Raw genomic sequence first — 18,481 nt, 5'->3', positions numbered from 1 at the left:
TCATTTACAGTATTACATAAAAATCCCTGAACATTATAGAAAGCCTTTCTTTTTAGCCATGATCCCACCACCATTTCAAATTTATTGTATGGCAGTTCCTTAATACTTTGTGGTATTTTGCACAGAAACACCTTGCCACTGTGTGTAAAATTGTTTTTGGTCTTGGATAGTCTAGTCCAGAGGACATTCATCAAGTTTTTGTTCTTGGTTTCATAAGCATGAACATTAGCCCTAGTTTCATATATAAGACCATTCTCTTTGGCGTAGCCAAGAACTCTGGTGTATGTACAAGCTGGGAACAGTAAGTATCTGGTGAAGTGTTCTTTGCAGGAAGTTGTGTTTTGAAGACCAAAAATGAACCTTACTACTTTCTTCTGCCACAGGAAGACATTCTTTGCCCCAGCAGAGTTCCCCCAGAGTATTACCCCATAGTTCAAATGTGTGTGAAAAATGCATAATAGGCCATAAGGAGGAGGCCTTGATTGACCTTGATTGACACAGCTTTTTAATTTTCTTATCAGGTATACTACTCTTGATAATTTATTACAAACGTTTTCTGTCTGGGTATTCCATCATAACTTACTGTCAAGATGGATGCCTAAAAATTTCACTGACTTTTCCTTGAGTTTGTGCAGCTCAGTATCAAGGTTCCTGAAGGAGAAAAGTATGTGTTCTGTTTTATCATCATTTAGCTTTAATCTGTTGTCCCTGAACCACTCACTAGCCTCTTCCATCGTTAGTTCATTCATTTGTATTACAACCTTTTCATCTGTATGAGATGTGATGAAAGTAGTGTCATCTGCATACATAACTACTTGACATGGCACCATACTTGGCAATTCATTTACATATATAACAAACAGGAAGGGTCCCAGCACAGAACTTTGTGGGACCCCATACATAACATTCTGAAAATCAGATTTTTTGTTTGGATTTATGATCACTATTTGTATTCTGTTAGATAAATATGATCTCAAAAATGCCAGTTCTTTGCCTTTTATTCCCTAATGTTCTATTTAGTTTATTAAAATACTATGTGAAACGGTGTCAAAGACCTGCTAACCTCCATCAGAGTGGCTTAGGTATGTTGTCTATCTTCAAAGCCATGTAGAGCAGATAACATTTTGAATGGCATTAATTGTAGACAGCCCATTTCGAAACCCATACTGAACCTTGTTTAAGAGGTTATTACTTTCAAAAAAATCATTCAGTTGGTTTTTACTATAGTTTCAATAATTTTTGTTATTATTGGAACTATCGCAATAGGCCTATAGTATTTAGGTGTGTTGCTGTCTCCATTTTTATGCACAGGCAATATGGCAGTTAACTTTAAGCTGTCTGGAAATACTCCTTTTGTGAACATAAGATTTATAGGGAAACTCATAGGGTGACAGACTGTATTTACAATTCTTTTAAGCATAAAATTGGACAGACCATAGACATCCTCTGTTCTAGAGCTGCTCATCTTGAAGACATCTATTATTTCCTTAGGGTCAACAGTTTTCCACCAAAAAGTTTCTAAACTAGCATTAGATCCATCTTTCCATAAAATAGGCAGTCTATCTGCATTTCTGTGATTATTACTTGCCGTGACTTCATATGTAATAGAAAATTATCCAACATTTATGAAGTAATTATTAAGCTCTTCTGCACTTAAGGGAATGGGTCATTTTTCTGTGGTAGTCATAGTTTCTGTTTTAAATACATTCCATGCTGCTTGGCATTTGTTGCTAGAATTAAGAATGTAATCACCCCTGCCCTTTTTTTGCTTCAACAATCTCCTTCCTGTATATCTTTTTTGGTTTATCATAGGCATGTTTAGAGTGATTGTCTCTGTGTGATTTTTCATAATACGCTCTTAGTAAGATCCTTAATTTATGGAAATAAGGTGTATGCCAGAACTTCTGTTCTGCTTCTTGGTATGTAACCAATTAGATTTTGTTTAGAAGTCTGGTGTGTTGTTGCAGTTTGAAGTTTGCTTGGCAAATGATGACACCCAATGAAACATGAAGGGCAGTTAACTTCAGGTTTTTATAGAAGGAGAGTAGTCTTGTGGAGTGGAAATTGGCAGATGAGGCATATAAGTCACAGATTAGTCATATAAACTCAAGAGACTGCTGTATTTGCAACTCTAAAAGAAGGTGGTGTAAGTTAGGATTACATCCAAAATAGGGAATTGTAGCCTTTTGAAGTAACTCTCAGGCCCAAGATAGTTTCAAAAACCATAATGTGGTAGTGTAGGTCCGACAGAGCAAAAGCATATTTCCAAATTTTTGGCTGTAATTTATGATGGGGTTCATCATGGCAAGATAGGAGGGTTTGGAGTGTAAAAGATAGCTGGAGTGCCAAAAGAAAAGCAGAGAATGGAAAAATATAGAAAAATGGGAAAAAATCAAGAAAACAGATCAGAAAAATCTGAAAAATTCATACAAAAATCATGAAAACTGATGAAGTTAACAATGAGTAATGAGTGGCAAGGATTTATCACCAGAAAAGGGGCATATGCAATATGAAAAAATTATGAATGGGGAAATCTATGCTTCCTTTTTTATAAAGAAACACAGACAATGATACACAATAAATAGCCACAGGAAAAGAAAAACTCTAATATCTGTTGGAAATTGATTGAAAATTTGCTACATAAATAATTAAAAGGTAAATTTTGAAAGAATAATGGAAAGAAATTGGAAGGTAAACACATCCTGAGTGAACTTTAACTGTCACTAATATAAAGAGACTTTCAATATTCAATATATTTAAGATTAACATTCACCATTTATATTTACGTGCTTTCATTATTGCCATTGTGCATAGAGCTGGTTATGAAGATCGCCCCTCCTCTGCTCAAGCAAATTACTCTTCTTTGGTTCAATCTTCTTGATGCACAATTCTCGGCGTATTACCGAATGATGAACAGATGGTTTTTTAATAAACTTCATCTCCCAAATAATGTTTATAATGCTTCTTTAATGTCCAATTAGAATACACATTTTTGAACAATATTAACACAGCAGAACTCTTCATATGTCTGCCTGCTACCACTTGAAACCTCCCCCTCACTTATCAACCTTAATGACAGTGAAAAATTAAACCATGTGTACCTAATGGAAATTTGGGAAAAGCACACATCACCGAAGTTAATCTGCTGATAAAGAGAGAGGAAAGGGTTACATCTAAATGAAAGGAAAAATGCAAATGAAACTGGTGGAAATTAATTTTGAAAAGGGGTAAAGTTAATAAAGAAAGTAAATGTGCAGTCATTACGTTAACAATTAACTGGCATTAATGAGATATTTGAGATTTGAGGAAAATTACGGTCGCCAGTCCTATGGACAACTACTATAATAACTGAAAAGAAAGGTTATTGCACACATATAATTAGCACTAAAAGTGTGGCAACTGAAGGTTGACACGTGTTGTGTGTGAAAACTGAATGTTTGTCAGAAGTATTAAATTTCGCTACACTCTGACTTAATTTAGCAAAAGAATTAATAAAACTGGTAAAATGAAATTTAATTTAGTGACTGAAATTAATAGTGAGCTTTGTTTCTGAAGCACTATGAAATTCAGTAAAGTAAGGTTAGTCTTGGGCTACCTCAACAATCATTTCAAAAGCTACTTGAATCTATGCAATTTAGAAATAAGATATTTAACTTTGAACTTGAATTAAATGATTCTGAACAATTAACAATAGTAAAATTTAGTACATACCAAGCTGAGCTGCAGTCACAGCTAAGCTAAAATATGGTAACAAAACTGGCACTCTTAATTTGTGCTTGTGTAATCTAAATATTGTAGCCAGCTATGAATATCTTAACTGAACTTCTAAATTAAAGCAGTGAAATGGAATGATATTACTTTAATGCTGGCGTTTGAATTTTAATGACACTCGAGTTCATTCCGGAAAAGGAAGGGATCCTGCTTGGTAATGAAATTGGGACAATGAGCAACAAAGGTTCATGCTAAGTTGCTGTAATTTTGTGAGGCAAATGGATCAATTTTAAAAGCTGAGGTCTGCCATACAGTTCTAAAACTTAACATGCTTTCAGTCTTCCTTGTTGGTTGATTGAAGGTTTGAAGTTGTCGATCGAGGAGGTGGCTACAATCACTTATTGTCGGCCGTAGCTGTTGCAGAAGCTGGATGTTGGCGCGCCTTCTTGTCGACAAGGTCACCAGGCGAAACGGGCTCTTGATGTGTGAATGCTAATGTTTCCCGTTCATGACACTGTGCCAGAAACTATCATAGAAGTCGAGGGCAATTACATGCTTCCAAATCCCGAAAGTGCAGCAACCCGTGTGAGCATCACTCAACACACCTGCTCCACCACCCTACTCCAGCCAGACTCCGCTCTGCCTGCACTCCACGGAACAGAGTTAACACTACCAAAGATCGTAAACACTTTGGTTCTCCACACGACCTATCGATGTAATCGTTCGATAGCATAGTTTTCCCTAGGCATGACCCAGCGTAACAATACAAATAGTAATATATATATATATATATACTCCTGGAAATGGAAAAAAGAACACATTGACACCGGTGTGTCAGACCCACCATACTTGCTCCAGACACTGCGAGAGGGCTGTACAAGCAATGATCACACGCACGGCACAGCGGACACACCAGGAACCGCGGTGTTGGCCGTCGAATGGCGCTAGCTGCGCAGCATTTGTGCACCGCTGCCGTCAGTGTCAGCCAGTTTGCCGTGGCATACGGAGCTCCATCGCAGTCTTTAACACTGGTAGCATGCCGCGACAGCATGGATGTGAACCGTATGTGCGGTTGGCGGACTTTGAGCGAGGGCGTATAGTGGGCATGCGGGAGGCCGGGTGGACGTACCGCCGAATTGCTCAACACGTGGGGCGTGAGGTCTCCACAGTACATCGATGTTGTCGCCAGTGGTCGGCGGAAGGTGCACATGCCCGTCGACTTGGGACCAGACCGCAGCGACGCACGGATGCACGCCAAGACCATAGGATCCTACGCAGTGCCGTAGGGGACCGGACCGCCACTTCCCAGCAAATTAGGGACACTGTTGCTCCTGGGGTATCGGCGAGGACCATTCGCAACCGTCTCCATGAAGCTGGGCTACGGTCCCGCACACCATTAGGCCATCTTTCGCTCATGCCCCAACATCGTGCAGCCCGCCTCCAGTGGTGTCGCGACAGGCGTGAATGGAGGGACGAATGGAGACGTGTCGTCTTCAGCGATGAGAGTCGCTTCTGCCTTGGTGCCAATGATGGTCGTATGCGTGTTTGGCGCCGTGCAGGTGAGCGCCACAATCAGGACTGCATACGACCAAGGCACACAGAGCCAACACCCGGCATCATGGTGTGGGGAGCGATCTCCTGCACTGGCCGTACACCTCTGGTGATCGTCGAGGGGACACTGAATAGTGCACAGTACATCCAAACCGTAATCGAACCCATCGTTCTACCATTCCTAGACCGGCAAGGGAACTTGCTGTTCCAACAGGACAATGCACGTCCGCATGTATCCCGTGCCACCCAACGTGCTCTAGAAGGTGTAAGTCAACTACCCTGGCCAGCAAGATCTCCGGATCTGTCCCCCATTGAGCATGTTTGGTACTGGATGAAGCGTCGTCTCACGCGGTCTGCACGTCCAGCATCTCTACAATCGTCTCCATGGGAGAATAGCAGCCTGCATTGATGCGAAAGGTGGATATACACTGTACTAGTGCCGACATTGTGCATGCTCTGTTGCCTGTGTCTATGTGCCTGTGGTTCTGTCATTGTAATCAACAAAGATTCCAAGACTTACCAAGCGGGAAAGCGCCGGCAGACAGGCACATGAACAAAACACACAAACACACACACAGAATTACGAGCTTTCGCAACTGGCAGTTGCTTCGTCAGGAAAGAGGGAAGGAGAGGGAAAAATGAAAGGATGTGGGTTTTAAGGGAGAGGGTAAGGAGTCATTCCAATCCCGGGAGCAGAAAGACTTCTCTTAGGGGAAAAAAAGGACAGGTGTACACTCGCACACACACACCCACACACATATCCATCCGCACATACACAGACACAAGCAGACATATTTAAAGGCATATATATAGGAGGAAATGCATTTCTGGCGTTACACACTTATAGAGACAAAACAGATTTTTTAACAATATTAACTCGGCGGAACTTGTAATACATCTGCTCACTATCACTTATACAGATGAACAGATTTTTTTAAAATATTAATTCGGCAAAACTTGTTATATGTCTGCCTGCTATCAGTTATAGAGATGAACAAATTTTTTATCAATATTAACTCAGTGGAACTCACTATTACTTATAGAGTCGAACATGTGAATATAAGGAAATTAAAAAATTGAAGAGTATATCTCTACTTGCTTTTGTTCTATGGCAATGTTATCTACGGTACAAATTTTATATGTATACAGGGTGTCTCACCTAACTCTGCCCCCTCAGATATATCAGGAATAACAACAGACATTCAGAAATGGTTTTCACCAGCATGAACGTGCGGCAGGGACTTAGCAAACCAAATACTATGTGAAATTTTAAAACATAAACAAATACTATTTTCAACACAAACTTGTGCAGTTTTAAATGGACAACCCCTATTATTTCATATGCAATGAATAGCGTGAAAAATCACAAAAATAATGGCATTGGTTGCATCACAATACATCAGTTACATCTAGAGAAATTGAGAAGCAAAGTTGACGTATGAAATAAACGAAGCTCACAACTAGTGCACGTCCCGAGACTCAAGCTTGCACTTCACACTGCACCTAATCGTGATGTGATTGATGTACTACGTCAGTGGAGTGTTAATGTATGGTGTGGTATTGTATGACAGCACATCATTGGTCCATATTTCATTGATGGAACTCCTGAAGGGGGACAGTTTAGCCCCATCTTGAGTTCTACCTTACTTGAACGGTTCCACCTGTTATAACGTGTCAAATAATGCGGTATCATAATGATGGATGTCCTGCACATAATGTTTATGAGGTACAGTTAGTGGTAACACACTTGGTTTCAAGTTTCTAAACCTCGTAAGTTCTGAAATATGTGGTTTGTAAACGACTGCAACAGCGTCACAGTTTCTGACAAAATGCATCCCATGTAGTACTGCGCTCCAAGCAGGAGTTACCTGCACTGGCACCTGTATACTGCCGTAAACTTACCAATATCACCAGAGCATGCTCTACCTTCAGTGTACATGTGTATCCTAATCAGGTCTGCTGAACTGCTCTCATACTGTAACATAATTCACATATGTTGCCACATAAAAACCTGTTCTCTTGTAGCTTGTTACATTTGCCATCATCTAGTCTCTGTGCCAGCCTTCAGTAATAAAGAAAAACTAGATATTATTTTAATTCATGGTGAATGCCACAGAAATGTAACTGCAGCTGTGACACTGTATGCTGAACGCTAGCCAGATCAGTGGTGTCCATTATGTCGAACCATTGGCAACATCTGCAAGACATTCATGGAAACAGGAAGATGGGCTCCCACAAAATGTCATCATGCAACGCCAGTCTAATGTTCTGACGACTTAAAGTGTGAGTGTGGATCTGGGTTATATTGGCTTACTCCCCCAAACCATCTTCCAATTCTTTGCGGGATGACTTACTTGGAATTTGCAGCCACTCTTCTTTACTGAATAGACAGCTGCTGGAAACCCACTTGACTTCTTTTCCATTGAATAATGTTAGGTACAGGAATTTTTAGACTCTTTCTACTTATGAAATAAGTAGACATACAAACTTTACTTTTCATCAAGTAACGATTTATTTGACCTCCATACACAATAAAAATCTCACTTTCCACATGAATATGTAACTCCCTGAAAGTCTCCTGTACAGTCGGACATTAAAAACAAATAGAGTTACAGTTAGAAGAAAGTTGGCTTGGATACCATGACTTTTCTTAACATGGATCATAAAATGAGTCTTGCCTCTAACAAGGTTGCATGAAGAGTCTACAAGAGTACTTTTTCAACTATTCTTGTTTTAACAATGATAGTCAGTGACACAATAAGCACAGAGCTGCATATAAACTCCCTGGTTCTTCCTTACACATTCACTGAAACATCTATGGATTGCCCAACAGGTACTTGGTGGTGCCGTCCGACCACCACATCTACTTTCTTCCCATAACTGACTTTAAACCTGCACACACAAACATGTGACACACTGTAGGTAGGATTCTATCATCCTACACTCATATTCAGAATATCGTGTGTTCAACATGGTAGAAGGCTGAGTGGTTCTAGAATTTACACAGAAATTCTCCAATCACTACGCCTGTGACTGGCAATGGAAACAAAATTGCTGTTATGGCTGCTGTAGCATGCAAACCTCAGGCGGGTGTATGAGAAATTGCACAAGGTGTAGGAATGAGCTGCAGTAGTGTGTGCAGAATATTGTATTGGCATTGGGTTCATCCGTTCCGTATCTCACTGCACCAAGAACTGTATGGGAGTGACTTGGAATCCTGCATTGCATTCTGTCATTTTGCACTTCAGCAGTTGCAAGGTAATCCAGTATTGCTAAGCAATACATTGTTTACGGATGAGGCTTAATTTACAAATCATGGTTACGTGAATCTGCAGGAGATGCACTACTGGTTCATGCAAAATCCACACTGGATTCGCCAAGTTGCTCATCAGCAACAGTGGAGTGTCAATGTTTGATGCAGTATCATAGCTAACAGTATTGCAGGTCCCTATTTTTACCATGGAACATTGAATGGACAGCAGTATGCATCATTTCTTCAACACACACTAGCGCACCTCATTGAGGATCTAGGGTTGGAAACTCATCTATCAGTGTGGTTCCAACATTATAGATGTTCTGCACACAATGCAAAAGTTGCCAGAGATGCTCTAGATGTGACATTTCCAAATAGGTGGATGAGACGGGGAGGTACTGTGAGATGGCCATCAAGGTCTTCCTGACTTGATGCCATTAGACTTCTTTCTCTGGGGTGCAGTGAGAGACAGAGTGTATCAAGAACCCCCAATGACAATAGACGATATGCAAAATTGTGTTACTGTAGTGTGTGCAGCAATATCTGTAGAAACTCTACAATCTGTGCAACATACTCTCATTACCCATCTGCAAACATATATTGATGCAAACAGAGCGCACTTTGAACAGATGTTGATGTGACAAAGTTTCATTGGTCAAGATGTGGGTGTATTTTCTATGCTGGATGTAATGCACAACAGTACAGTTTCTGTGGGTGATGGGGCACTAGTAAATATGTTTAGCAAAGTGAATTCAAGTGTGTTATCTTTAATTGTAGATCTAGTTGTCATTTTGCTAGAATAAACATACATTTACAATTTGAAAAACATAACTTTGCTTTGGATGTGTTACTTGTTTATTTTTGTAGATCGTGCATACCTTCCCATTGTGTGAGCCCCTGTCACAAGCAGTGTGAGATGCACACTTGAGTCTCAGGACGTATGTTAGCTGTGTGCTTCATTTATTTCAAGCGTCAACTTCTCTTTGCAATTTCTCAGAATGTAATTGACAAATTGTGATGCAACCAATGCCATTATTTTTTTCATGCTGTTGATTGCATAAAAAATAATAGTGTGTGTCCATTTAAAAATACACAAGTTTGTATTGAAAACAATATTTGTTTATGTTTTAAAATTTTGCATAGTGTTTGGTTTGCTAAGCCCCAGCCATATGTTCATGCTGGTGAAAACTGTTTTTGAATATCTGTTGTTGTTCCAGAGACATTTGAGGTGGCAGAGTCAGGTCAGACACCCTATATATATGTTTAAAAAGAGAAGAATGAGGGAGAAAATAAAAGAAATAAAAGGAAAATAACAATAATAATAATGATATGATATATTATAATTGCCCCCCCCCCCCCCCACACTGTGCAATGCCATCATACAGAGGTGCACAGTGTCTAAGCTTATTTCTCTTTTTGTGGGTTGATAAGTCTGGCCAGTATGGGAATAGCCTTAATTTTTCAGCCATTTGGGTTATCCTATATGGTTACCAATTTATGCAGGCATGTTAGCTCCATTAACACACACATACATAAGTTTTCCTTCATAACAAAGTGCTTGCTGTAAGCGCATAGTCCCATTATTGTCAGTCAGTATCTGCCCAGTGTTTAGTTTGCAAAGCATGTGCACACAGTTGGACGTTTGTTACCATCCCTGCTCACTCTCTGTTTAATACAAAGTCAGAATGCCCATGTCATGCATTCATATAGTCTGCAAGCACAAATTCAGGTAACACGTGTTCAGCGGCATGATCCGTTGTGAAATCTTCGATGCAGTGACAACTGGTTTCCGTATCAGTGGCCCAAGGAATGTGTTTCAACTCGTCGCTCACACTTATTCAGTGAGGGCACCAGCCATACATCCAATATCTGCTGATAAGGTAAGTTTCTTGCTGCTCCTATGACATTGTTGAGCACAGAAAATTAATGTTACATAAAGTATTTTCATTTTTAGTTCATCACGCGCACACTCACATATCTCACACGCACACTTAACACTTTGCAGGCAGGTTTCATATGTTTTTGTGCTTTGTTTTTGAGTGTCTTTAATACCGTTGCATTACACAAAAATTCTGTTGTGTCCTTTCCACATACTATACACATAACAAAAAAATAAATAAAAGTACAACTACAAAAATAAACGTATCCTATTCATTTGCTGACATGCCATTATCATTGCTTATATACATTACTGTCTGATTGTCAATTTGTTTAGCATATTTTGTTAAACTACAATTGTGTTACATTGTTAAATTCCAGTTATATGAGTACACTTTTTAGATTCCTTACATAACATTCATACAATAACAGATTCTTTTTTCCTTTATGGCATAAACTGACACGCATTTCATTTCAATTTACAGTGACTTCGTGTCGGAGCATATTTATCAAGTTCATAGGCTTAAAGAAGTAAACAAAAGTCGCTACAACAGATTCAGTGTGCTGCTTAAATAACTACATGTGACCTTGCCTCTCTAGCATTCTCCAGGAAGGATCTACACACTACAGACTAGAGGAAATTTCACAGAAAGGCATTTATGTGCTCAGTTATGCCTTGTTGCTAGTCATAATTGTCTTCACAAGAACAAAATAGTTTGTTGTTTATGAACACAATGCGAACCTGATGATACCAATTGTACCGAATACTTATTCACTATTTAAAGTGCATCTCCATATTTGCTTGTCATGTTCATTGTATAAAGGATAACCATACATATGCTGAGGTATAAAGAGTTGTATCATCAATACCATATGTTATGTGCAATGAATGTTAAACAGTGTTTATATAAGTAGCAAACGTGTATAAAGGTTTCATTGTAAATCAGGTGTTTGACGCATTCATGCGTAGTCAACGCTCACAGTAGTTAGGTTTCGAGCCCTTGATTATTTGATAGTGCTCCACCTTAGTTCAGCATCGTGATATGCAATGTGCTGCAACTGTACTCTCCTACACATATTTTCACATCATCACATTCATATATATTATAATCTTACAACTATATTTAGTTGCGGCATGGTCCTATGTTTTTATGGCACCAAACACTCAACAAGCATTTATCCTTTTTCACTTTATGATATGTCAATGCATCATTCCCTGGAAGAAAAAGACTTAATACTAACTTAAAACTAAATCTTCATAGATAAGTGTACACTAATTCCTCTTTCATATCTTCAACCATGTATTCATTTACTTCAGTGTGCAGTCATGCTATCAAAAACTCATTTAATGCCATGTGTGCATCTCTACTTACCTTGTAAATCTTAAAGATAATGTGTATTATAGGCATGATACGACATCTCATTCAGTTTGCTACTCATATTGTAGTCACTTGTTAACATGCAGCAAGAGTTTTCTGGTCCCTTAATTGTAATTAGTGCATGTATTTTCAATACAATTTGTAAATATATAGATATAATGCACGTAGTAGTGTAACTTCAGTAAATATCTTATAGTTTAGGATTCCCTTTCCGTGTATACAATCCCTTAGCTTATCTTTGTTCGTGTGTATTATGTAGATAGTTGTAGCTGTAGTATAGACTCTCCCTTAATTTTCTATGTCCCAGTTTGTGCAGTAGGCTTTAAAAATGCTAGTGCAGGCTGTAGCCCATAGGGTTTGTTTGTTTTGGGTGCTGCAACACTTTCAAGTGTGTGTGTCTGGTGCGCACGCATTTGTGGTTGGTTGACTAGCCTTCTCCCCAATGCACATGCACTCTATTACCACTAACAAAGCAGCAAGTTCTGTATTGCACTGTGCGCTACTGTGTGTTTCACAAGTTTGTTTATTCATTTACAACTAGGCTACGCGCAAATGAAGAATTTTCAAAGTATCGTCATTTCTAGACACATAAAAGTAAAATTCTTCCGAGTTACATTCACTTACCTTATCATTTATACATTTGACATACAAGAAAAAATATAAACAAAAATTTTCCTTATCAACTAACAACATAAATTCTGGAATGTGATTTTCCGGCATACCAAATCTAATATTATTGTACATATGTACAACTTAGGATCGTATACCTACCTTCAGGTAATGAAGCAAGTGTTGATCAAGCTCGTGCCCCCACTCCACTCCCCAGTCACACAATGGGGGCCTACTGTGACCGGTTCAAGTTTTCTAGCATTACGGTAGCATCGATCTCTAGGTTAGGCATAATTTCCACTATGTTGACACTTGGTGTTTGGTTACGCCAATTAGTGTCCTGTGTGGCTCTTGACTGTAATTCTCTTTGTCTCTGTGTGTTATTTGGTATATGTGTGTTACTTTGATGGCCGAATTACACTATCTGTGAGTTATTCAGTTGTCTGTTATTGTTTTGCATTTGCCAAGCAATCAGCTGATTATTGCCAGTGGCTTGTGTCTGTATATATTTTACAGGCTGGCCATATGGTACTCATCCATTGTAATTGTTTTTGCTAAATTTTTGCCCATTTCTTTTACATCCACATTTCTATTTATGGTTTTCTCCATTGCTGTTGTGATTACCATTACCATTACCATAGGTCTGTGTTGGGTAAGGCTGCCATCCGTGTTATTTACTTGTTGGACCATAAATCTCTGTGTTGCTATTGGCATATTAACAGGCTTGGGTTGTACTGGTCTCTCTTCGTATATTAAATCTATTGAGTCCAGTACAGATAGAAAGTATCTGGTATCATGTTCCAGGACGTTAATGAGTTTTTCCCTAATGTGGGCAGGAATACAGCTCTTTAAATTTTCAGCGCATCTGTTTGAGATTCCAGGTTCATCCAGTATCTGGTTTTACTCAAATGTTTTTTCAAAATAGCCCCTTAAGCTTCCATACTTGCTACTGAATGGAGCTGGATTGAATACTTCATGTCTGAGCCTCTCTTGTATGGCCTCAGACGAATACATATCCAGAAATATTCTTTCAAACTATTCATAATAGTGACAATGTTCCCCAATGTCTGTAGCCCATGGCAGTACGTCACCCTGTGTTTATTCAGCAACAAGTCTAATTTTCTGGGCTTCAGTCCAGGTACAAGGTAAAACATTTCAAAATGCTCCCTTTAGATGTAAATATTGGAAATTGTCAATGCCTAAGTATTCTTGCAAGTAATGTTGACAAACACAGGTGTGTTTATGTTCACTTGTGGTGTAGTTCATGGCATCTGCACTTGCTCGATATGTGCAACTGCCGGCAAGTGTTGTTGCATTGTGCAACCTTCGCTATTTTCCTTTGATGGGCTAACCCTGTATTGTGGGTAACCAGTGAAGGTATCTATCTTCTCTAAAAGCGTAGGTTTGTTTCCTGCCATATGTTGCTTTGAAATGTCAGTAGTTTTAGCAACGCTGCCTCATAACCTTTCCTCTGCTTCCTTTAAACCCAAGCCTGTTTTAGCTAGAAGTTGACTTTGTTTCTCTTCTAGAGCTTCTTCTACAGTATGTACATAAATTTTGCACTCTGACACTACCTTTTCAGTAAGGGTGCTGCCCTTATCCAGCATACTGACTTCACCTTTTTCAGTTATTTCCTTTACAGCTGCGCATAACTTATCTCTCTGTTTTTTGGCAAATTCTGACTCTAAACTTAACTGATCTACTCGTAGACTCAACTTGTGTATTTATGTAGGTAGGTTTTTGCATACATCTTGCAGCTTGCTGACTGCGTTCATCACATTTTTTACCAATGCGTCCACTTTGGATGGTCTCTCCTGAATTTGAGAATATGCTTCACTAAGATTTTGCAACTCGCCTTCAAGTTGTTCCTGTTTACAATCTAAGGGTGTTACCTTTGACATTGATGTATTTATATTGCAGGACATGTTGGTAATTATGTCTTGTTTTAGTTGTTTACCAAGCTCTGTGAACTTATCAGTTAATTCATCAGATAATTCAGCGCATATAGTTTTGCTCACCTTACTGAACTGTTGACTAACACTATTCTTGAAATCATTAAATGCCTGTTTTTGCTGTGCAAACTGTTGCCCTATATTTTCCTGAAATTCCTGTTGTTTTGTAAGCTGTTGTGCTATTAGTTGCATGAGTTGTGTCAAATTGTGTGTGTCACTAGTATTTACATAGCTTTTTTGAACTGTTGCCTGCTCTTGCATTTGCAATGTAGTGAGTAAATAATCAAAGGAAGTTTCACTGTCATGCGCTTCAGTTTCATCATTTGGAAAAATTGTTTCCTGGTGAGGACTGAGAAATTGTTTCATCGAGTGTCATAAAAGTGATATCATGATTAGTTATATTACCAGTGCCACCATTTTTTATTAGTGGGAAACCAACCTTGTTGTGTTGGTAGCCATCAGCCAGTTCACGAGTTGGCACATAACTTTCAACTATTGCCAAGCTCGGATTTCAGACATCTTGGCATATTGCATTTTGTAATGAATTTTCAACAATGCCCATTTCCTTTCACTCCATTGTGAACAATGTTTAACAAAATTATAAAAAAAGATTTTCAAAAATGAAAGTTTGTTTATTTCAGTACCTTTCCCTTAAATCAGTTTTATATGCATATTCATTAATGAACCGGATTATCCTGTGATACAGCCTTACAGAATTTGAACGAATTATTTTGCATTATGATGTTGACTTTACACAAATTTTCATTTTTCCTATAGAAATGCACTTTCTGTAAAGGATTTTAATTGAAAGGAAAAGAGATTATCTACTGCAAGAGAGATGGGACCAAGTGTGGCCATATAAGGACACAGCGTAGCAGGTTCCTGCCTTAGCTGCTGAAATCCGCATACCCGGTGTGTCTCGTCTGTAGGCGGAATATACTTTTGCACCAGAATATAAAACTCTGATCTAACACCAAAATTAAAAATTATTTCTATTTCTGATATTGTTGTGAATTGGTTGGATTTGCCCTAAATTTACTCTTGTTATTAATCACCAAAAAAAATTAGGGAGTATACATTTCACCATGTAAGTGTAATATTCAGCAAATCCCAGAAGGGTCTTCTGCAAGATGTTCAGTTATCAATTTAATATAATATTTTTATTTCTTGCTTCTGTAGAATCAATAATTATTGTTCTGTGATCCCACAACAAATTGGCAGTAGTAAATTAGTCTGAAGTTCTGTTTATATTTTCTCCCAACCTTGTTCTGCTCCTATGGTCAATTGGAGAATAGGGTCTAGTTTTTCGTTTGATCAATATAGATTCTGACAAATACTCTGTGTATGTTACAAACATTGTTTTTTTTACATTATTAGCACAAGAAAATGAATGTCTTTTTATGTCTAATATTGTAATATCATATCATATATCTACTTAAAATAGTCTCATGTCTAAGAAATGCAAACACTGTTTTATTAAATGTAATTTTTGCTTCGACTAATGTAGCTGTTCTGAATACTTATTTAATATTCTTTGCAGACATTCTTACATATGAATTATCAGATCCCAAATTTATTGAAATGGGCTGGACAGTTCTGTCAAAGGACAAGGAGAAAGAAAAGCTCGTTACATACCAGGCAGAACCAGCCAAGATCCACAATGTGTGGTATGTGTTCTGCAAACCAACAAAAACCAAATGCAAACATTGTACCACCAACTTCTGGTAAAATAATTTTAAGTGTTGGCAACAAGTATGCATTCCAAAACAAGAATTAATATTTATTATGTTACCAAGATCCAAGACCTCTCTCTCTCTCTCTCTCTCTCTCTCTCTCTCTCTCTCTCTCTCTCTCTCTCTCTCTCTCTCTCTCTCTCCCTCTCCACCCCCCCTTTCCCCCCCACAGTCTCCCTCTCTGTCCCTATGTTATTAGTTATAAATCAGGAAATTGCTTACTTACAAGCAATCGAAACCAAACAGTAAGAAAAACATCAACCAAAATTGATAGTGATTCTTTTAATAACCAGCTTATACACGGTGGGATTTTGGTGTGTATAGGTCTACTATATTTTCTTCAGTATACTGTGCAAACATATACAATTCCCACTCAAATAAAATTAATTTCTACATCTTCTGCTATTTATATAATGACAGGTTTGATATATTTATCCTCAACTTTGGTGTGATTTTATAAGTTTGCCACAACATATGAAACCTTTCGATGAAGGTGTCTGTCATAATTGCTATTCTTTTCCCCTTACTTGGTAATTTCAGTTCCTGTGAAGTTGCCAGATTACTTCACGCACTTAGGCATTTTGAAATATTGATGCTAAATCTCAATAAAATCTGTGTCATGTGGGTTGTAATGTAAGAGACAGATTCATCAACTGAACAATATGATACACATTTAATAAACAATTTATCTATCCAATTAAATTATTTTGCCAAAAATTGACATTTTATAAACAGCACAACACACATGTATATTTCATTTTTTGTAGCTAATATTTCAATTCTTACAATGATTCACAAGATTATATTAGTGCTATGCAGTGTCCATCTCTCTATGATGTTTATTTTATTTGCATTGATTATTCAATGGATAAAAGAATTGACCAGATAAATCAGTGATAAGGGTACTAAAGACATTGAATTGTTAATGGTAGATAATTCAAGGAATGTCAAAAAAAGACAGTGATTTTGGAAAAGTTATAATTATTTGAAGAATGTTAATAGTGATTGTTACTTTGGTTCTTGGGGTTCATATCAAACGCCAGAGTAAACAGGAAAAAGAGTTGAAATATTTAATGTGTGAAAACTCCAGTTATTCCACCAAAAAGGAAACACTTGATAAAAAAAACATCATTGTGATTATATTAACTTAAAATTGTAAGTAAATTTTAACTTGAATGTTGAATCAAAATCATTTGGGTCATGAAATTGTAATTCCATCTTAAATCTTAGATGTAGATCAAAGAAGTGAACACTTCGATTGTTGTTAAGCAATTGTGGAGTTATAGCCAGTCAGGAGGAGTGCTGTAGAGTTCAGACTGAGCAAGGTAGTGCTGTGGTTAGCGCTCTGGGCCCTCATAAACGAGGTCACTTGTTCAAACTCACTCAGTTCATTCAGATTTATGTTCTCAGTGGTTTCCTTAAATCAGCCAAGGAAAATACTAGGATGTTTCCAGTGTCTTCCCTAGTCGGAGCTTGTTCTCTGTCTCTAATAATCTCATTGTCAATGGGACATTAACCCTAATTTTCCTTCCTTTTTTTGAATTCATTGTAGTTTGTCTGAATAAATGAAGAATTTTGAAAAAGAAAATGAGTTGTTGGAAGACTTTTCATTAAGCAAAATCCTTGAAACCAGATAGGTTTTTGAAAAAAAATCCAAAGAATCACTTCAAGAAGTAAATTATCTTTAAATGTGATCAGCAACCACTAAAACTTCCAGTTCAGCCAGATAAGCATACAAGTATTTATGTAACCTTTCCTGCTCTAAAACCCAATTTATCATTTTACAAAAAAACTAATATTATGATGTTGATACTGTAAACAACTAACATTTTAATACTGAAGTTTTGTCTTCATTCTCATCCAAATTGTGAGAAGGAGTGTTACAGGTAAACACTACGTTGCGTAAAAATGTTCCCTCAGAACAAAACAATGGAAGCCTTGGACAGAGAAAGAAATAGTTAGCTATCTTCTTTTAACAATGTACAGCAATTACAATTTCTGGAGAAACTGGTTGTTGAAAAATTCCTCCTTTTGATGAGCACTACCACACAGTTGCTGATTCTATTTGCAGATTTTAAGTTTACATAATTTCCTAAGCTCTGTTAATTCTTCCTGTACAGAAAACAAGTAAACCCAAGTGTACATCTGGAACCTGTATGAGACAGTTTTTTAGTTCTCAAAAATTATAAGTATTTCAATAGAAAATTCAGTGGTAGCTGGTGCCTAAAATGACTGGGGGGCTCACTACTTTTACTATGTTATGAAATTTACCTTTCCATCTAATTAAATCTTCTAAATTACTTAAAATACTTTTGTAGCTCTAAAATTAACTTAAACAGGGACTGAAAATGTTCATGTGGTTGAATCTCCTGTAGAGGTATATTTATAGATAAAGTCCAGTCTCCTTTCCTTTTT

At 37.7% G+C, this 18,481-nt stretch overlaps 1 protein-coding gene across 3 annotated transcripts in view; it reads left to right on the top strand.

The window, feature by feature from the left end:
* LOC126276370 (uncharacterized) overlaps positions 1-18,481 on the top strand; it is a 252,682-nt gene that overhangs the window by 65,704 nt on the left and 168,497 nt on the right. For 2 of the 3 annotated variants that reach the window (XM_049977284.1, XM_049977274.1), the window contains exon 3: positions 15,874-16,000. In XM_049977284.1, the coding sequence (XP_049833241.1) occupies positions 15,874-16,000 (127 nt within the window). The remainder of the gene's footprint in view (positions 1-15,873; positions 16,001-18,481) is intronic. The other variant, XM_049977291.1, reaches the window with a different exon arrangement.

Source organism: Schistocerca gregaria, chromosome 1 (assembly GCF_023897955.1).
Source record: "Schistocerca gregaria isolate iqSchGreg1 chromosome 1, iqSchGreg1.2, whole genome shotgun sequence".
Taxonomy (NCBI): Eukaryota; Metazoa; Arthropoda; class Insecta; order Orthoptera; family Acrididae; genus Schistocerca; species Schistocerca gregaria.
Note: the sequence above shows the minus strand (reverse complement) of the source record. Positions and strands in the feature narration are given on the sequence as shown.